Below are 20387 nucleotides of genomic sequence, written 5' to 3' on the forward strand. Positions count from 1 at the left end.
ATAGATCTTAAGGTGACGAAATTTTTCTTACCCCGACTGTACATAATTTATAATAATGCATTATTAATCGACTTGAAAAGGAACGCCTTTCAAACAACTGTTTCTGATTTAATAAAATATTAATTATACATATGTCATTGAAACACTAAAATAGAAATTGAAATGTGCGATTAGATATTATTTGCATATATATCTTTTAAACAATGAACAGATAAATTAACATACATTAATATATAAAGATCGGCAAGGAGTTATTAAGGTTAAATGAAACAAATAAATCAATAAGCATATCCTTTATTTTCTTCTCTTTTTAATCCGTAAAATCCCAAGAGGCTCCATATTATTGTAACAAATAACAATCCAGTAGTATCTTCAAGTATGAAGTTACTCGAGTATCCGTTTTCTAACAATACTGCCTCTCCGTTGTTAAGACATATAGACGTTGTATTAGAAGAACATTCTGGAACAAAGAGAAAACAAAATTATCAATTTTTCTTGGTGGTAGGGCTCTGTGCAAACCCGTCTGAGTAGGTACCACCCGCTCACCAGTTATTCTACCGCCAAATAACAGTACTCAGTATTGTTGTGTTCCGGTTTGAAGGGTGAGTGAGCTAGTGTAACTACAGACACAAGGGACATAACATCTTAGTTCCCAAGGTTGGTGGCACATTGACGATGTAAGGAATAGTTAATATTTCTTACAGCGTCATTGTCTATGGGCGATGGTGACCACTTACCATCAGGTGGCCCATATGCTCGTCCGCCAACCTATTCCATAAAAACAAAAAAAAAAGTCTTGAGTCCTCAACCAATCACCATGACATTTTACATAATTTTAAAACTGCTACATCGAATCTGAACGCGATAGACCCGTAGATGGAAATAAGGTTATATAAAATACCACAGATAATATTAACTTTGCCAATTAATAAATTTAGTTATGCCAAAAAACATTAGTAAAAGATTATACGAGTAATAAAAAAGTGTGGTGTTAGTTTACATTGTCAGACAGGATATATAAATTTAATTGTATTTTATTAACACGCCCATTATTTAATCAGAGAAAAAGAGTTACTGAGGTTCTCGATCGTTCGTCTTGGTAGATTTACATACCGAACTGGTGATATCTAAATTCTTTATATCGAATATAAAAATCCTTTAATAAAGCATAGGTACTTCGATTTCATTTTATGTTTAGTGGGTAATGATCGCATCAAGATAATTCAAAAATAAACATACAATTTGATACATAAATAAACTTCTCGAGAGTATCATCATAGTCAGTTATGTATGTTAACCAATAATACTTTTATTAATTTTTGTCAGTTCACTGAAAATATAATAGGTTGGGGAAAAAGTTTCTTCGTATTTTATATGAAAATTCAAAAAGTTTTTTTTATAGTTTATTTACATTTGACTAAAGTATGTAGGTGCCATTTTGTTCCATAACTTTTTGCCATCTTGTTGGTAGTGACATGATCCCATTGCTGTAAAAATTTTGGGGCTTCTGATCGAAAAACTGCGACAAGTGGTTTTGGCAGTCCTCTCGTGATGTTAACCTGACACTGCCTAAGGAATTCTGCAGAGACCGAAACTGATGAAAATCTGAAGGTGCAAGGTCAGGACTATACGGCGGATGCATTAATACCTCTCAGCCAAACTCTCGTAATTTTTGTTGAGTGGCTAAAGATGTCTAGCGTTGTCATGGTGAAAAACCACACCCCTTCTGTTGATCAATTCTGGCCGCTTTTTCTCAATTTCTTGCTTCAATCTCATCAATTGTTCGCAATACAGTTCTGAATCGATGGTCTTGCCGGGCGGTAACAGCTCGTAATGAATGATGCCCTTCCAATCCCACCATACACACAGCTTTACCTTGTTGCGAGTTAATCCGGGTTTTGCCACAGTCTGTGAAGCTTGACCGGCCTTTGACCACGATCTTTTTCACACGTTCTTGTCGTATGTGATCCACTTTTCATCAAAAGTTATCAGCTTCTTCAAAAATGGTTCGGTTTCATTACGTCGTAATAAAGAATCACAAATGAGTACACGGTTCATTAGATTTCTTTCAGTGAGTTCATGAGGCACCCATATATCGAGCTTTTTTGTGTACCCAGCTTTATTCAAATGAGTCAATACCGTTTTGTGGTCAATTGCCAGTTCTTCAGCTACATCGTAACTACTAATATGCCGATCTTGCTCCACTTTTTCAAAAATGGCATCAATTTTGTCCGTAACAGGACGACCAGAGCGAGATGCATCTTTGATATCAAAATTTCCGGCTTGAAAACGCTTAAACCAAACTTGCGCTACTCTCACAGATACTGCATTAGGTCCATAAACATCACAATTTTTTTTCGCGGCTTGAGTTGCATTTTTACCTTTTTTATAGTAAAATTTTAACACGTATCGAATTTCTTCTTTAGATTCACTCATTTTAACAACAACAAAAACAAATGAAAATCACACAAATTCCTAATTTGAATTTGAAAGTGCCTTCTTTAAAATTAAAACTTTTTAATGATACCAAAACCAGCCAGATACAAATGGTATAGCCAAAGAGATTTTATTACAAGTTCATACATACTATATGCGAAAAGACTTTTTCCCCAACCTAATATTTGACGGCAGCTGCGATAAATCAGTGGCAGGCTTGTCATCAGTAAGATACTCTGGTAATAGGTTCAGGCGTAGGTCTCAGGCAGTTTATTATAAGGGTCCCTACATACGATTCCGATCACGTGACTCTTTATATCACGGCGTTCACACCTCACAGATACAACAAAATCTTTGAACAGCCCGTTAAAATAAAAAAATAATTGTAAATTATTTTATCAATTACACAGTACATGTCAACCTTACCAATTAAAAAGAACCTTTCACTTTGACGTTTAAAAACATTGGGCCAGTTCGATTTCGAAAACGAGTAACGATTTTTTGTTTTCAACTTTTACAAAAACGTTACCGTGTTAAGTTCGAAATGGACTCAATTATAACTGGTTAAGCCGATAAATGTACAAACGAATTACCTATTAATTCACTTTAACGGTAAAGGTTTTCGAGTAAAAATCGTTGGAGAAAATTACGAGTTCATTACAAGCCGAACGGTTGACTTGATATGAGTGGATTACACACATATTCGTCAGTACATATTTATGTATGTTATATAAATGTATATATTTAATAAAAAAATAATCAAATTAATTTTATAAATAATAATAAACAACATTTGAGTATAAGTTAGTATATGTGTAACAAACATTTAGCGAATACAATTACATTTTATTAGTTAAATTTCAAGATTACTAAAAAGTTTAAGAGTGTGACAGTGTAGATCAACAATATTAAGAAAATTTACTCTATATATACTTATCTTATCCTAACAGACGAATAACCTTTTTAATATCGATTAATCTATAATCATAATATTAACTAAAAAAAAAAAACAATTTTGTCTCACCAATCCAATCAATCTGTCTCCAGTATACATTGCTGAGGGCATCCAATCCGTAATAAAAGTGCGAGAAGAACTTTAGCGGATAGAGCCACAGCGGGAGGGAGGATATCCGGAGAAAGGCACCAGACATGAGAAAGAGAGGGAGGTCTGCACAGGGCATCACATCACCCATCATACCCGTTGAAATGAAAAGGGCTCCCATGCCAAGACCTGGTGATAAAAATTAATTTAGAGACACATCATGATAACTATGATCAGCGTATATTAGTCCACTACTGGACATTGCCCAAAGGCGCGCCACTGAGCCAGATCTTCAGCTCTTCCCATCCACGTTCTACCAGCTACCTTTCATATATCGTCTTTACATCTCGCTACAGAGCGACCTACAACGTCGAACGTCCAAGCTTGCCGATTCGCGGTTTATAACATAAAGATATTTCTAGCGGTTTAAAAATCACACTAACAAACATATGTTTCATATACACGATAACCTGACCTAACTTATTTTGAATCTACTAATCGTTCGTAAATATTTCATTCTATAACATATTTGGAGAGCTCTAAGGACGATATACAAACTTTTACTTATTATTACAATAAACGAATTTATTCATTCATTCGAACAAATTGATAAATAAACATTTAAGAAAAAGGCAATTTTGCAATAATCATAGCAAGAACGGATAGCAATATCACACAGAAAAATAATAAACGCGGCTCTTCTATAGCCTGTTTAATCCTAAATATAGCTTGAATATAAAACCTATCGACATTTTTAAGTTCATAAATATGTATAAATAAAAAGCCATTTTATTAATCCATATCTAAATATAGCCCGTTTTCAAGTGCCTAATATAATAACGTAGCCAATTCGCGTCTATAAAAATGACAAGTTTAATGCAATTTATTTATTTTAAAATTAATAGTGATGGCAACAACGCCTTGAGTCAAATCAGATGTTATTTGTTCGTAATAAATAAATGATAGTCTTCATATTATAAAAGAATATACCACAATGAAGTTATTTTATCTGGTTTTATTTTAAAATTAATGATATATTAATTTATATGAAGAACTTAAATGCCAAACTGATTTTGATGCATTATTAGTTGCAGGAAGATACTATGTTTTTGGATAAAACTAGTATTCGTTTGACAACATGTAGCTTAGATTTTATGTTTCAGTCTTGTCAATAATTAAAAAAAACTAATTGCTATTTCAATTAAATAATAAAAATGTAATAATTGAGAAAAATATTCCACCAACCCACATTGGAACAGCGTGGTGGAATATGTTCAAAACCTTTTCCTCGAAGGGAGAGGAGGCCTTTAGCCCAGCAGTGGGAATTTACAGGCTGTTGTTGTTGTTGTGAGAAAAATATATTTGTTAAAATAGAAAACCTATAGCATATAACGTGTGGGCATTTCCTAATGACTAGACTTTTTAAAAAGATTTTAAATAGACCACATTAGTCTTATTCTTACCATAGGCAGTAGAAGCGACGGCCATTGCGATGAGGGATATTGTAAATTTCACTGCAGTCAGTAAATGGTTCGGAAGATCCACTGCTATTGTCGCTATGGTGACGTACACGATCGGCCATATTATACACCGCGGTACCTTTACAAAAAATAGATTATATTATAATTGTAGTACAAACCAAAATCACAATTCACTTTTACAAGCACTTTGGAATAGTCATTTAACAACTATGTTAAGTGAAGTTACCACCGATTCGAAAAGTAGATTCTACCGAGAAGAACCGGCAAGAAACTCAGTAGTTACTCTTTTTCAACATTTAAAAATACAGTCATGTTAGTTAAATATACTTATATATGTAGTATATCCTGCCTGGATGTCAACAAGTATTAATTCCACGCTTTTTTATCGTGTGTATAATCTTGTATTCAATAATATGCCTTCTCTACCAATGTATTTTTTACAAATGATTTGAATTTATAAAGGCAAAGTTAAAATAGTCTGTGGAGTTTTATTATAGAAACGGAAGGATTTATTGTCTTTGCGAAAGCGGAAACTTGGAGTTATAAACATAGAGCATAGTAACTATTTTCTATTTAAATAATTTGAGTAGTTTAGTAAAGAGATGGCACGTGTTTGGCTATGCCTTATTTATATTTAACCCACTCAAATACTGTCGTTGGAGCATGGAAGGAAGCCGTGATCACTCGCTCGATTCTCCGGACGCTAATTCTACTAATAAATTATCACTTTATCTCAATTGAAATGAAACGCTATTGTTGCTGTAAACGTTTTTCCTATTCTATAAACACTACAATCCAACTGTTCTTCGGTCTTAATTTGATCAGAATATTTTCGAGATAATTTTATAAACGGCATATGTACTTAAGTAGATTTCACCTTCAGTCAAGATCGAACTGAGTTTTATTCCTGTGAGGAATATTGAAACTGGATTAGACTGAAAACGGGAATGTATCATAATCGTTATATATTAGTAGAATTGTCCCCTATAATAAATGAGTGAGGCTATCAGAGAAGTGGGCGGAATTTAAGTGTCGTAACATTTTTGAGAATAAGATTCCACAATATTAATTCAGATTTCAATATATTGAGTCTTCTGTCCCCAAACATATTATATTCAATGTTATTTATGTATTTTTTCGATAGTATTGACTATTGATTTAGAAACTCTGTGCTATTTTATGATATAGACAAATAGGGAAGATGCGATATTTTTATTTTTGTGTTTATTTTAAAGAACTCCATACTGGATAGACTCCAAGTAATATAAAAAATCTAAAACACTTTAATTTACAGCAAAAAATGCGGTTTCAAAATATCAATTTCAATTTTCGCGCGAAAACGGACCGGAACAGATATGTCGTATGACGTCACTTCTGTCTATCACTGGCCCATTTTTGAAACTCGTTCCGTTTCACGTTACTTTAATTCGTAATTATTGTTAAAAAAAAAAAAACAAAATTATATAACATACAAACCTTGCAGTGGCCCTTTTTTATTATTTTAATAGCAAAATTTTCATAAATATTATATTTGCACGCTCCCTATTGCTTATAAAAATAACTTGGCACGTCAACGTTTTTATGTCATATAATTATATTGTTTTATTATCATTATTATGTATATAAGTGCTATGTGAAACTAAAACTAGCGGATGTCAATGGATAATGCCAAGGATTCAATTGATTGCTAAACGCAAAGATAATAAAAAAACCATGGAAATATCAATCAAGATGTGACAAGACATCGTAGAATTTAAAAAGAATCGAAATTCTTGTAAAACATGTTATAGGTATGTATGTGTTACAATTTCAAATAAATATACTTCATACGTCAAGTATAAAAAAAAAATTAACAAAAAATTACGGATTTCAATTTTTTCTTCAAATTTAAATGAGATCAAACGGGAAGTACACTCTTAAATTCGGTTAATAACCAAGTTTTGGGAAAATAAAACAGTCTAATTAATATTAGATTTATTAGATAGACAGATATATTTGTAGAATACCATTATTTATTTTTAAATTATGAATTTCAAATTTAACTTTTGTGTCGAAGGACGATTTTGTAGTTGATACCAATGGCATCCCTTCTGAAATGAAACGTTCCCTTTCATACCATATTAAAATATATCATGTTATTGACCTTATTATAGAATAATGTAACACATAATTGTTATACGTGAGGAATGAAAAACTCCCTGAGTGCCTCTCGCCGGTTCACTCACATCTGACGTATTTCTTTCCGAACCCGTGGACATAATAGATCTAAATCTTCTATATTGAATACAGATCTTTATTTAAACAATCAATGAAAGCATAAAGTAAAGTAAAGTAAAGTAACAGCCTGTACATTTCCCCCTTTTTTTTATGGGTTAGGTTGGCGGACGAGCATATGGGCCACCTGATGGTAAGTGGTCACCATCACATATAGACAATGACGCTGTAAGAAATATTAACTATTCCTTACATCGTCAATGCGCCATCAACCTTGGGAACTAAGATATTATGTCCCTTGTGCCTGAGTTACACTGGCTCACTCACCCTTCAGACCGCAACACAACAATACTGAGTACTGTTATTTGGCGGTAGAATAACTGATGAGTGGGTGGTACCTACCCAGACGGGCTTGCACAAACCAAATAAAACCACCACTGCTGAGATAAGGCCTCCTCTTCCATTAAGGATAGGGTTTGGAACATGTTCCACCACGCAATGCAAGCATAAATAACTTCTAACTTGAATAAACATTTTAGCTTCGACTTGGAAATATAAGCACCACAATTTCACGTGGACAACGATTTGTCAAATCATGGATTTCTGAGATTTCTCAACTCTGTTCACATGTACCGCCTTCTTGTTTTACCAATTATTGTAACATTTAAATTAAATAAGTTAATTAATATGCAATATCCAGTACATTATCAACGTAATTCCTATGAATATATTAATTGGGACGAGTTGCGATTAATTGACAATGATTAATCACCAATCAAACCCACTGTACAAATTACATATATTGCATATAATCATTGACTTTATATAAGCTCGCTGAGTCAGATGAGTAGGAGTCACTTTTTCATTAATATACTTCTAAACATCCATACTTCGTATCAGTGTGTTCCGGTTTGAAGGTTGAAAAAGCCACATTAACTTAGATTCCGCAGTTAACAGTGTTTTAAGAAATATCTCTTTCAAAGTTAAATTCTGCACACAGAATTGCTGGGATTACCTCATATATTAAATGTTGTTCTGTTCTGTCTGACCGATATCACATACTAGGATATTTTGGAGCATATAATGCACACAATCCGCTAGTACACTCTTATCATTATCATTCAAACAAAAAGAGTAAAAGCTCGGAACCAACGTGGTTATGTACCCGAGGTGCAAGAGTGCCTATTTTCAAACATCAAACACGTACTACTAATGCCACGACCTAACCCCATATTTCATTAAAGACACGATTTGGGTTTGATTTCAGCTGATCAACGGGGCAGTCGAAAAAAAGATTAAGACCAGTATCTCTAGATCTTTACATACAATGATTATGAAATTTCAAATTTTATGCTTTTTATTTAACTATAAATTCATCAATATTGATTTATCTTCTTTCCGGAAAACTTTTTGACTACATCATAAAATAAAAAATAAAAAGTTACACAAAAAGAGTTAAAAAACAATCGTTAACACATTCTAAACGTTGATCACTAAGATATTCTGGTTTTATGAACATACATAAATAAACTACGTCATTATCGAAACGAATACTGAAAAAACGAGTTGAAAAAAAACGAGTTTTGCCTATTTGAAACAGGTATTTTATGGTTTCATGCAATATAGTTTTTGCATGAAATCTTAAATTAACAAGTTTACTGAGATTCACGTTCTACGCATTAAAGAATTTTAGATGAAAATTTCTACAATAAATCTATTACAATATTTGAAAATCTTGCCTACAATAAGAGCAGTCAGAATACCTACATGCATATACCATATTAGACAATTGTAGCTTTCGCAATTTATATTGTTCATATTAAACGTTAAATAAACTAAAATTTTTACAATTACGTGATAACATGCCAAACTTCGGGAAAAATTAAAAAGCACTACAAATATAACGTAATAATTACTTACCAAACTTAAAAATCTGCTAACATAGAAGCTAGACGCCTTATAGATGCCTACTTCCCTTTTGAACAGAGTAAGGTCGCTCTCAAACGCGTACAAAGCACAATAGGAAACGCTAAATGAGACCTCGGAACAAATCAACCAGAGAAATCCTCTAAAATCTTGAACACCTTTCTGTGTCGTCCCAGATATGCCAATATAACATGTATTTATAATAAGTGATGATATTATCTGAAAATAAAATTATAATATTATTTACAATTACAATATTATAGGTACACCTGCAAAGATGTTACAATCAGATTAAAATATATGTGTGGGTTTGCATAAACACATGAGTAATGCGAAAATGTAGTAAAATATAATATAATAATATATAAAAATGGAACGACTATTATTATTTATATAATCGAATCTTTGAGCACAATGGTTAAATTAATAAACAGGTTACGAAATACATATCTATCAGTATAAGTCTATATTTAGTTTAATGCATATATAATAAACGTAATTAACGTTTATTAAGATAGGAAGCCATATTTTATATGAATCTAAAAATAACAGGGATTTGTTTTAAAATATTCTAAAACGGATATTCTAAAAAAATATATTTTAACGACTTTATAATATGTATCTGATATCAATATGATAGGTATGTAATCTATTTTTTTTATATATATAAAGTTTGATTCACACAATCCACGTGTAGTGTCTATTCCAGTCACAAGAGAGACATATTTACAACTTTGACATTGAATTTACAAGATATTATTGATCAAGATCACTGGGGTTAAGGTTATTTATGGTTTGAATAAAACTAAAGTAAATATGAGCATTATCATAAATAAAGATATATCAACCAAGCACTAAAGTGTATATAAAGTAGATCTATTAGCAAGTAACATGTAAGTTTATGATTAAATAATCTTCACACCTTCTTGAATTGGGATTACTGAATTTTTATTTTTATTTTCAATCTTATTTATTTTTCAATCATGTTTCATTCACGACTGTTCGCTATGTATGCTTAGATCTTTAAAATTACTTAGCGGATTTATTGAGGTTTTCTAATAGATAGATTGATTCGAGAGGATGGTTTTGTTATAATACATGGACAATATAGTAAAGAAACACAGCATTTGTTGAAGTTTCTAATGTGATGTCGTAAATACACAATTTCTTTTTGCGCTTACATTGTAAACACTGCCTGAACCCAACATCATAGATCGAAATAAGTATTACGCCCGTGCGAAGCCGGGGCGGGTCGCTATTTAATAATATAATAAAAATTCCGACACACAGATAAAACATAGTATGACTAATATCGCTTACACGTGGTCAGATCCTTAACTTTATTACTATTTGGCAAATGATTTTATTATATAAAATTTTAAGTCTAATATAAAAAAAAGAGTACTAGTTAAACAAACAGGTCTAAATTATTTGAAATTGTTATGTATAATTATTTGCGGTGAATCTATGATAAGGATTACGATTCAAATAAAAGTATATTAACGATAATCAATCATGTATTTAATTTAAAGTAGTACCTAGTTACAAGTTATTATTATGAAATCGCAGAAGCTTATTTTCTAAAGGAAAATATGTACAATATACTACTTTCCTGATTGGATATATACTATTTTTCTGATATAAGAATTGTTCAACTTATAAATGACGAAGGCTCAATGAAAGCCTAAAAGAACGTAATTTATCTTATGATTGGCATGAAAATAAATGATAGTAAAATTATTTGTATATGAATTAAGTAATACTCACTGTATTTAGGAAAAGCTGAAAAAAGTAGTTCTTAATATTACCCTTGAAGGCGAGAGACGATCGCCATAACAAGAGCTGCACTTGTCTGAACCAGTTCCTTTGAGTACTGTAAATTAGAGGTTTAAAAAAATCTGTTAAAATTAAGGTCAGTTTTCTTTAAATTATGTTTGGTAAAATACAACTTTTAAATAATATCAAGCGGTGACTCTAAACACCATCCCAACCTAATTCTTCGAACAAATTCGGATCCTTCTCTGCGTTGATCCTACCTAGTTTTATTCTTAATTGACCCTGCTAGGTATTTTCACTGCAACTTCAAATTTCTGTTCAAGTGAATTCATCGTGAATTCGCTTATTATTCTACACAATCGGCCGAACATCAATCATAAAAACTCTCGAGATCAGCATAAATATCATGAGATGAATACATACATTTAAAAATATAATAAATTCCAATATGTTCAATTCATCAGTATATATTTTCACGATTGTATTAAATAACTTTAAACCTTTAAGGTTCTATCGTTCTCAAATCTCTAAAAGGTCATAATAAAATAGCTATAATTTGTAGAAGAACAGTATTGCGCAACATTGCGTAACATTGTGCAACTCACGAGTTAACGGCTCATGATTATTACAAAAACCAAGTTGAAAAGCTATTAGCTATGAGTAATTACAGTTAAAGTACGACGACATTCTATCACCGGCAACAAAAAACATATAAATCAAATAAACAAATGACTGTTTCATGTTCAACGACCTCTAAATTTTTTGTAGGCCTTTTGAATTTTGAAACAAACATAATCGGATTACGACCGGCTTATATGTAGATGAGCCGACAAAACATTTCTTACAAAAAACGTACTCTTTAAACTAGACGTTATATCAGTTTTACACGCAATCGTCACGACTGTTAATATTAATTTACTTTATGCAAATCACAACATAAAACAGTGTTAATTTTATCAGATTTAGCGAACTCAAAAGGATAAATTATCAAATATACATAAATATTTACATTCAATATAGTGAAAAAGTATGTTAAATGGTGTAAAGAATTAATATATATAATATAGTGATAAAATATAGCACAAAGAAATAAAAATAAGTCTGATATTTAAAATGTAAACGGAAATTATATTTCATTTTCAACTGGACTAGTGGGTATACTTGTTTTTTATTTCATTTATTTGGTAATCATATTCCGATTCATAAATAAAATGCATATTGTTTTTCATATTTCAGAAATATTTTTTGTGCTTTTTACATACTTTAAAGTAAGAAGAAATAAGTGTCACCCAATAGGTAAGTTAAAGCAAATTGCCATATGTATTTTCTAAGGTATTAAGTCGTAGCGACACAATATAAACGGGCCTACCCGTGCAAGTCTTGCTGCGTTGCTACGGAACCAGTTTCGTCTTCATCCGGCACACAGTTGTTTTCCAGGCCATAGTTTTTATTACCCAAGTCCATGGATACGGCCTTGATATAAAATTCCGCTGGATTGTAGTTCTGTGGGCAGCGTAGGTTGAGCCTGTGAATGATTTCAAAAACGTATATGTGCACACATTGATACTAAAAACGAAAATATAACTCTTAAAAGTATCGAGAACACATTTTTTATAAAAAGCAGTGGGTGGACAGCAAATGGGCCACTTGATGGTAAGTGGTCATCACCGTCTTTACAGCGAATTAAAAGTAGTAACGTGGGCATACAAATAACTCAAGAGCATCGCAACAATATCTACTATTTTGTGAGGTAAAATCTGTGACGAGTGAGTAACCTACACAGACCAATTTACTAATATTTTAATAATATTGACCATAATTATTCAAGTAAAATATAACTATGTAGATGAGCGATGGCGAAGCGTACTGCAATAAAAAACAAAGCCTTCATTACAAGAGAACTTTACCATTAATATGACATTTAAGGGCTGTTACAATAATTATAAAATTTACTTTGGAGTTTGGACCCGTTTTCATTTTTATTGTAATGAGTCATAGAGAAAATCAGTTTTAGGATGACAAACTCTAAAAAAGTATATCAGTGTGTTTAAGGCTTAATAAATAATAAACGTGTTAAATAATTAATTATACAACGAATCTTTATTTTTATACAAATGTTATAGCTTCAACCATTAATCAGTATCATGTTACAATGTTTGGCTTTTTACGATCGAATTCAACCAAACATATATGAGTCCGGTCGGTGTGACCTATATAAGGCTTCTTGTATTGCCGAATAAAACAAATATCAATAAATGCTGTTTAGATATGTTCACATTTTAGTGTCTGGCAACCGCACACTTAAGAAGGTTATGAGTTCAGTCTTTTGATGTGAAATTTCTATTGTTGCACTATGTCGTCGTGAACCTCTCCCCCACCATCGCTTATCCCTTGCTTAAGCTTGACACGTATAAATCGTTCGTTAAGACTTTTTAAGGGCAAAAATCATACAACCTCCTTCCACTGACTTTAAAATAATCTTTAAAATAAAAATTATCCCATACATGAAAAGTTAAATTATTCATAGAATTAATGCATTAAAATATGGAACGAAACTAACGATAAACGTCACGAACAACATATCATGATATAAATAAATAAGCATACCAAAAATACAGACCTCTCAAATGTTTTTTTACATTCCTCTTGTGTTCCATGGAATAGCAATTTCCCTTCGGCCATCAATGATATGGAATTAAAATCCTTAAACAGATCTGATGAAGGTTGGTGTACTGAACATATCACTATCTTTCCACTCATTGACAATGCTTTCAGGACTCCTACCACGAGAGCCGCGTTGTAACTATCAAGGCCTGTCGTTGGTTCATCACAAATTAAGATTTGAGGATTTGATAACAGCTAAAACATGTATCGAAAAAGGTATTAGTAAAACAAATGTTTACCATAAAAAACTATCTAAACATTTTTATGGAATACACAATGACCAACTAAATAAGGCCATACGTGTAAGTTCAACTCGAATTGACGCTCAAATTAACGTATAGATTTGTAGTTTCGTACATATTCAAAAACGATGTAATATCATAGTAAAAATCCTGAATAAGAGTAACGCTAATTTGCTATACAGAACACTAATTTTAAATATTAGATTATAAAAAAATACGAATAAAAACGTCAATTTCTGTTCAATTTGAACCTAATTTTAAACTACTTTCTGTTTTTTAGGTTGAACACAGATTAAAACATACCGACGTCTTCTACTTGTTGTAGGCGGACAGGCAAATTGGCCATCTGATGGTAAGTAATCAGCACTAAAATCTAAAAGGGAACTAAGATGTTATGTCCCTAATGCCTGTAATTACACATATTCACCATTCAAAACAGATTACAATGTTAATTAGTATTGGTTTTAGATTGGTGCAACCAAACCAAGCACCAAGTAACCTCTAAGTCAGCTTATTTTTTTTAAGTTAGTACAATATATATAATACGTATTATTAACGAATAATTAAGACAGGCCTTGATCATTTTTCGTACCGATTATTATTTTTTTAATCAGCTAAATTTTAATGGGGTTTTAAAATATCTTACCGAGGTCGCTAAAGAGAGCAGCCTTCGTTCACCGCCTGATAGCGAACTTATTGGCGAATGTTTCAGCGTATCCAGCTTAAATTCGTGAATTAGTGATTTTAGCATTTCTTTGTTGGATGATTTACTAACACTGCCCAATTTCATTTCTGTCTGGAACATAATCAGATTGTTTTGTTCTTATTTTAAAAACAAAACGACACGTTAGAGCAACACAATGCGGTTTATTTTTTCTTTTAAACTACTATTTTATAACAAGCAGAATTCTGAGCAATCCCAGTAATCCACGACGCTTGGTCTAAAGCAAAGTATGCCGAGGCAGGCCAGCCTTGGACTTACGTGATGGATAATATATCCAAAAAACACTTGAGGCATAAGCTCCCGGCTAGTGGAGTCGAGTGATTAATTGATTTGTCTAATATATGAGTACATCACTAGCCGGAACTTCATTAGCATAAACCGAACTTATACATTGTACACTACCATGTTTACCGCACATCGTATAGATAAATATCCATGTCTTCTTATGATTCATTAAACATCTAGATAAAGTTATCTAGATGTGTTATTTTAGAAAAAGTTTTCTTAAAATAATAGAGAGAATATTAATTACCAATGCGATGTATCTGTTTAGTGATACATTTTTATCAATATTACTTAATAATATCTTTAATATAGGTCATTAGTCATAGTTTTTATGCTTTCATATTCCAAAATAGGTTATAAAAGCCTAAAGCTTTATTAACCATGGAGTACATTTTAGTAAAATATATTAGTGATAGAATAACTCTAGATTATATATGTATACTACTCACTAACCATAAATATTAAGTGCTCCTCTACGCTAAGACCGTCCATGAAAACTTCGAACTGCGGTACTATGTCCACCGATCCCTGTGCATCTTTAATGTTTTTTCCATTAACTTTAATTGTACCGCTACTTGGAAGGGTACATTTTCCAGCCATTGACATAAGAAATGTTGTTTTGCCTGCACCGCTGAAAAAGTAAAATTACAAATTAAAAAAAAAACAGTATAGAAACCATTAGATTCAGAAAGAGTAAATAAGGAGGCTCAAAAATAGTTTCACAATTTGGCTTTTTTTACGTCAATCAAAATTTATAACATTCCGAATATAATTGATATATTAATTAGATATGTAAAACTAATCATATTTTAGGCTAAGATTGAAAATTAATCGAGTGACGTTGACAGATGATCGACTATTTAATTAACCTCTTAAAACTTTACTTTGAGTAATAATAAGATTAATATAATATCTTTACCTCGGTCCGATTACCGCGACAAACTCCCCTGTTCTCATACAAACTGAAACTTTAAACGATATATTAGTCAACTGTTGTTGTGTCAAGGGAGGCTACCTTACAAAAATTGACAAACTACAAAGACAAAACAACAAATATTTCATTGTATTCACCATTATCTAAAACAATCGCAGCTGGCTTGGACGATTTTCGTCTCCACCAAGACTTCTCTTCTGGAGTCCAGACTTTTAAATTCCTCACTTTAATTACGACATCATTCTTCGAATATGTCTTTATCGACTATAAAATAAAAGTATAAAAGTAAAATGTTTAAAAATATAAACTACTACTTCTAAAAATAAATTTATGAATCATAAATCTTTCTTCTATAAATACATATTATACATAATAAACACACATATATTATTATAATATATATAATAAACACACATATAATATTTTGTGCATTGCTTTGAATGAAAGTTAACAACATTAACGTTTACTTGTTTTCGATATAAGATTTTTTTTCACTAATGTCTAGTGAACAAGACATTCGTAGATAATGTCGAAATATCAAGCTCTACCAATCAAAAATAAAAAACATGGTAAATATCCCATATTAAATAACTTTAATTACTTCTTCGATTTTATTAAATTACAATTGATTTAAACGTGTAAAGCGGATATAATTCTAAATAAATGATTACAGACTCTATCTTTAAACTTATGTAACCACTAACCACTTAATCACATAATACTATAAAGTATACGACTTTTGTTATATGTGACGCATGACGAGTATAGTATTAAAAAGCGATATGTCATAATATAGCTAAGGTTATGTCGAAGAGTACATAAGTCTTTTTTAATAGTCGCTATCTGACAAATTTGATAGCAAACAATTTTTCTGTTCAATTATGGTTCTTATTTGAAATTAATTTAAGACAATTACGGCTTGTATAAAAAGTCTACGCATTTTTCCACGGCAATTATTTATTTCGTGTCAAAATTATAGGTTTTTTTGTTATTAAGCTTGCTGTCGGAACAGGTGATTTATCTCTGGGCAGTAACGTCGAAAACGTGGCCTTACTTCTCGGTCAATTTTTTGTGGATAGACTGTTGATTTAATGCTGTCTATCAATCATGAAGATGCATTAAGTATTTCTTAATAAAAAAGATAACTAAACAAACAGTGTTTGTAAATAAATTTCAAGTAGATATGAAATTAATAGAAAACAAGTTCAAAGAATAATATTATATCACATAAAAACAACTACCACAATAACAACAGCCTGTAAATTCCCACTGCTGGGCCTTCTCCTCAAAGGGCAGAGGCAAAGGCCTCCTCTCCCTTTCAGGAGAAGGTTTTTAGAACATATTCCACCACGCTGTTCCAATGCGGGCTGGTGGAATGCACATGTGACAGAATTTCTATGAAATTTGTCACATGCAGGTTTCCTCACGATGTTTTCCTTCACCGCTGAGCACGAGATGAATTATAAAGACAAATTAAGCACACGAAACAGCAGTGCTTGCCTGGGTTTGAACCCGCAGTCATCGGTTAAGATGAATGCGTTCTGACCGCTGGGTCATCTCGACTCATATCACATAACACTCCACTGCTTTTAATCTATTTTAATATGGAATAGAATGTAGCTTAACCCGTTTAGTCAGATCATCCATCTACAATGTTGAATATAATTATGATGATATTCTACTGATCAGTTTTCTGTTTAGGGTACTATGCCGGACATTTTGTAGTGCACAAGTTGAAGTATACAAATAAAGGTGCATTTTTAGTCCCACTCTCGCCTCCTGTTACTCCAATATCCGAAAACACGACATTCGGTCGGCCTCTGTGCAAGCCTGTCTGGGCAGGTACCACCCACTCATCAGTAATTCTACCGCCAAATAACAGTACTAAATATTGTTGTGTTCCGGTTTGAAGGGTGAGTGAGCCAGTGTAACTACAGGCACAAGGGACATAACATCTTAGTTCCCAAGGTTGGTGGCACATTGACGATGTAAGGAATAGTTAATATTTCTTACAGCGTCATTGTCTATGGGTGATAGTAAGAACTTATCATCAGGTGGCCCATATGCTCGTCCGTCAACCTATACCATAAAAAAAAAATTAAGCGTGGAACCAATAGCTTTGTGCATAAGGCAGTATAAATACTGACAACTGCGTCGAACTACTACTGAATATGGCCCTAATACTTTATACGGATCGACTATGGATTCGAACTCAGGAGTTCTGGGTTCTGCTGCCTTATAAACCAGACACTAGACCAATGAAAGTAGTTAATGTTGATTATACTATTATTATCAAAAGAACAAATATTAATGTATGCACTATATCTTATCAAAGATTTACATAATAGCGCAAATATTAAATTTTCTGAAAATAAAATGAGAATATATTATTCATTAAATGGAACACAAAACACCAAATGACCATATTTTTTAGTAATATTAGAACCATATTACATATCTATTTTATTACAATTAATTTCATTTTAGTTTTTTGGCATTGATACGGCTGTCATTTGTATTTTTTTTTGTTCTAAAACTAGTGTCTTTCGGGTTACATAACTTTACAAAGTAAATACATAGTATAAGCTGAGATGGCCCAGTGGTTAGAACTCGTGCATCTTAACCGATGATTACGGAGTCAACACCCAGGCAATCTACACTATATATATATATATATATATGTGCTTAATTTGTGTTTAAAATTCATATCGCACTTAGCGGTGAAGGAAAACATCGTAAGGAAACCTGCATGTGTCCAATTTCATTGAAATTCTGCCACATGTGCATTCCACCAACCCGCAATGAAACAGGGTAGTGGAATATGTTCCAAACCCTCCACGTAATGGGAGAGGCCTTAGCCCAGCAGTAAGAAATTTACAGGCTATTACTTAACTTTACTTTCTATAACGATAAATAGAATAACACAAAATAGCTTCCCACCATCTGTATACTTCGATCTTTCAAACACATTGTAATGTATTTTTCACCATTAGACTAAGTGATTCAAGAGGAAGATTATATGTACAATACATGCATATAATTGTAGTTCACACTACAATCGCTTCTCAAGCGCTTAAAGGTCGTATACAAGTATGTAATTTCTATCTTGTCACAGTATTATAATAGAAATACAAATTAACTATTTCAGTCCCAAAATAATTCACCAACAAGAACTAACAATTGCAAGTTATGTTGCAGGAACATTGATTTTGGTTTTGTGTCACGCGACTGTAATTTTTTTCTCACCATAACATATAACTCTCCTCTCTCCAGATTCAGAAAACAATCGCTCGCTGTAGAGCATTTATGCATTTTAAATATATGTATATAACGTTTGTTTTCCATTGTAAAAATCTTAGTGACATGTCACTCTAATTCTTAGAGCAATGAAACTTTTTGAAGTTTTGCTCTTTGTAACTATACAAGAGTTTAAAAGTACTTTTATTCATATTTGTAACGGTTATATATAGTTTGAAGAACTTGGATTATTCATAATTCTATCGTAATATGACGTATAATTTAAGAAGAAATGAGGGAATTCTTTTTTCTTGACAAATGTTATGTATTGTCACTTTGCTTTGTAAAATTCTTTAAGTTAATTAAAGCCAAGTTCTCTGTGTCTGTGTTATGCCTCAAATCTATTTAAATCTATAACGAGTAACTTAGTAGTATAAGGGCTTTTACAATTAAAGGCAACAGGAGGATTTAAAAAAATCCTAAATAATAGGACTATTATTACTATATACTATCGTACTATTCCTGAAGTCCGTAAACACACGTGAATCCAATGCATTAATCATAATAACATTTACATTGAACTCGAATCGGAAGTTAGTTTATAAATAAGGGATGCTTTTTAAAAGATTTTATTTACAGTCATTAATATTATATATTTTTTGTAGGATTTCTGTAGCCAACTGTACCACGAGATGAAGCATCCGAGTTTATCATTTCAAACGTTTGTTATTTATTTGTATGTCAACAAAAGGACCCTGACACCTGATAACACAGCTTACTTTGCGTGTATTATTACGAATGTAACCTACTGATTCATAAATATTTATTTACGTAATTGTTAAACTTTGCTCAACACTTTTTAACAAACTAGATTTATCTCTGATCAAAGACATTTTAAAAATATATCTCAAATGAAGTTTAAAAATATTTTCTTAATCTGTGATATAAATAAAGTGAAATCGATTATTATAATATCGCTAAGGCATACTTTTAAAGATATTTACATTAAAAACAAATGTAATGAAAGTTTTTTATATTACAATTAATATAGTCTTAGAAAACATCGTCTGAGAAACACCATGAAAATCATTAAATGGACTTAAAATCAGTTTGTTGCGTTTGCCCTGATTACGCATCGTACAGAGCACACGACAAATTTCGAAACGAGTTTTAACAAAACTAAAATTAGTTGCGAATTTCGTTTTCTACGTCATATTGAACAAAGTATACCAATAACAAACAAAATATAATAAGTACATACCATTTTATCCATTGTAATTTGTCGAAATCAAAACGTTTTCTTGATTAACAACACAAAACTGTTCCAGTACACAAATCTCATTAAATGTGAAAGCATTCTGACTACAGAGACATATCAAATAAACACTGTTTGCGGGAGATAAAATGAGATAAAAAGTCATCTCTG

General features: G+C 31.8%; 1 protein-coding gene across 1 annotated transcript; it reads right to left on the reverse strand.

Annotated features, from left to right (window-relative positions):
• Positions 1-278: 278 nt before the first annotated feature.
• LOC124532515 (protein brown-like) lies at positions 279-20347 on the reverse strand. Its single transcript, XM_047107443.1, has 12 exons — positions 20223-20347; positions 15862-15988; positions 15710-15758; positions 15244-15421; positions 14428-14577; positions 13496-13734; positions 12276-12400; positions 10867-10997; positions 9094-9318; positions 4942-5077; positions 3461-3667; positions 279-460 (listed from the first exon to the last, which is right to left on the reverse strand). The coding sequence occupies exons 1-12, from the start codon at positions 20232-20234 to the stop codon at positions 279-281; spliced, it is 1761 nt and encodes a 586-aa protein (XP_046963399.1). The 5' UTR covers positions 20235-20347.
• Between the last annotated feature and the right edge of the window lie 40 nt (positions 20348-20387).

Source organism: Vanessa cardui, chromosome 1, assembly GCF_905220365.1.
Source record: "Vanessa cardui chromosome 1, ilVanCard2.1, whole genome shotgun sequence".
In the NCBI taxonomy this organism is placed as follows: Eukaryota; Metazoa; Arthropoda; class Insecta; order Lepidoptera; family Nymphalidae; genus Vanessa; species Vanessa cardui.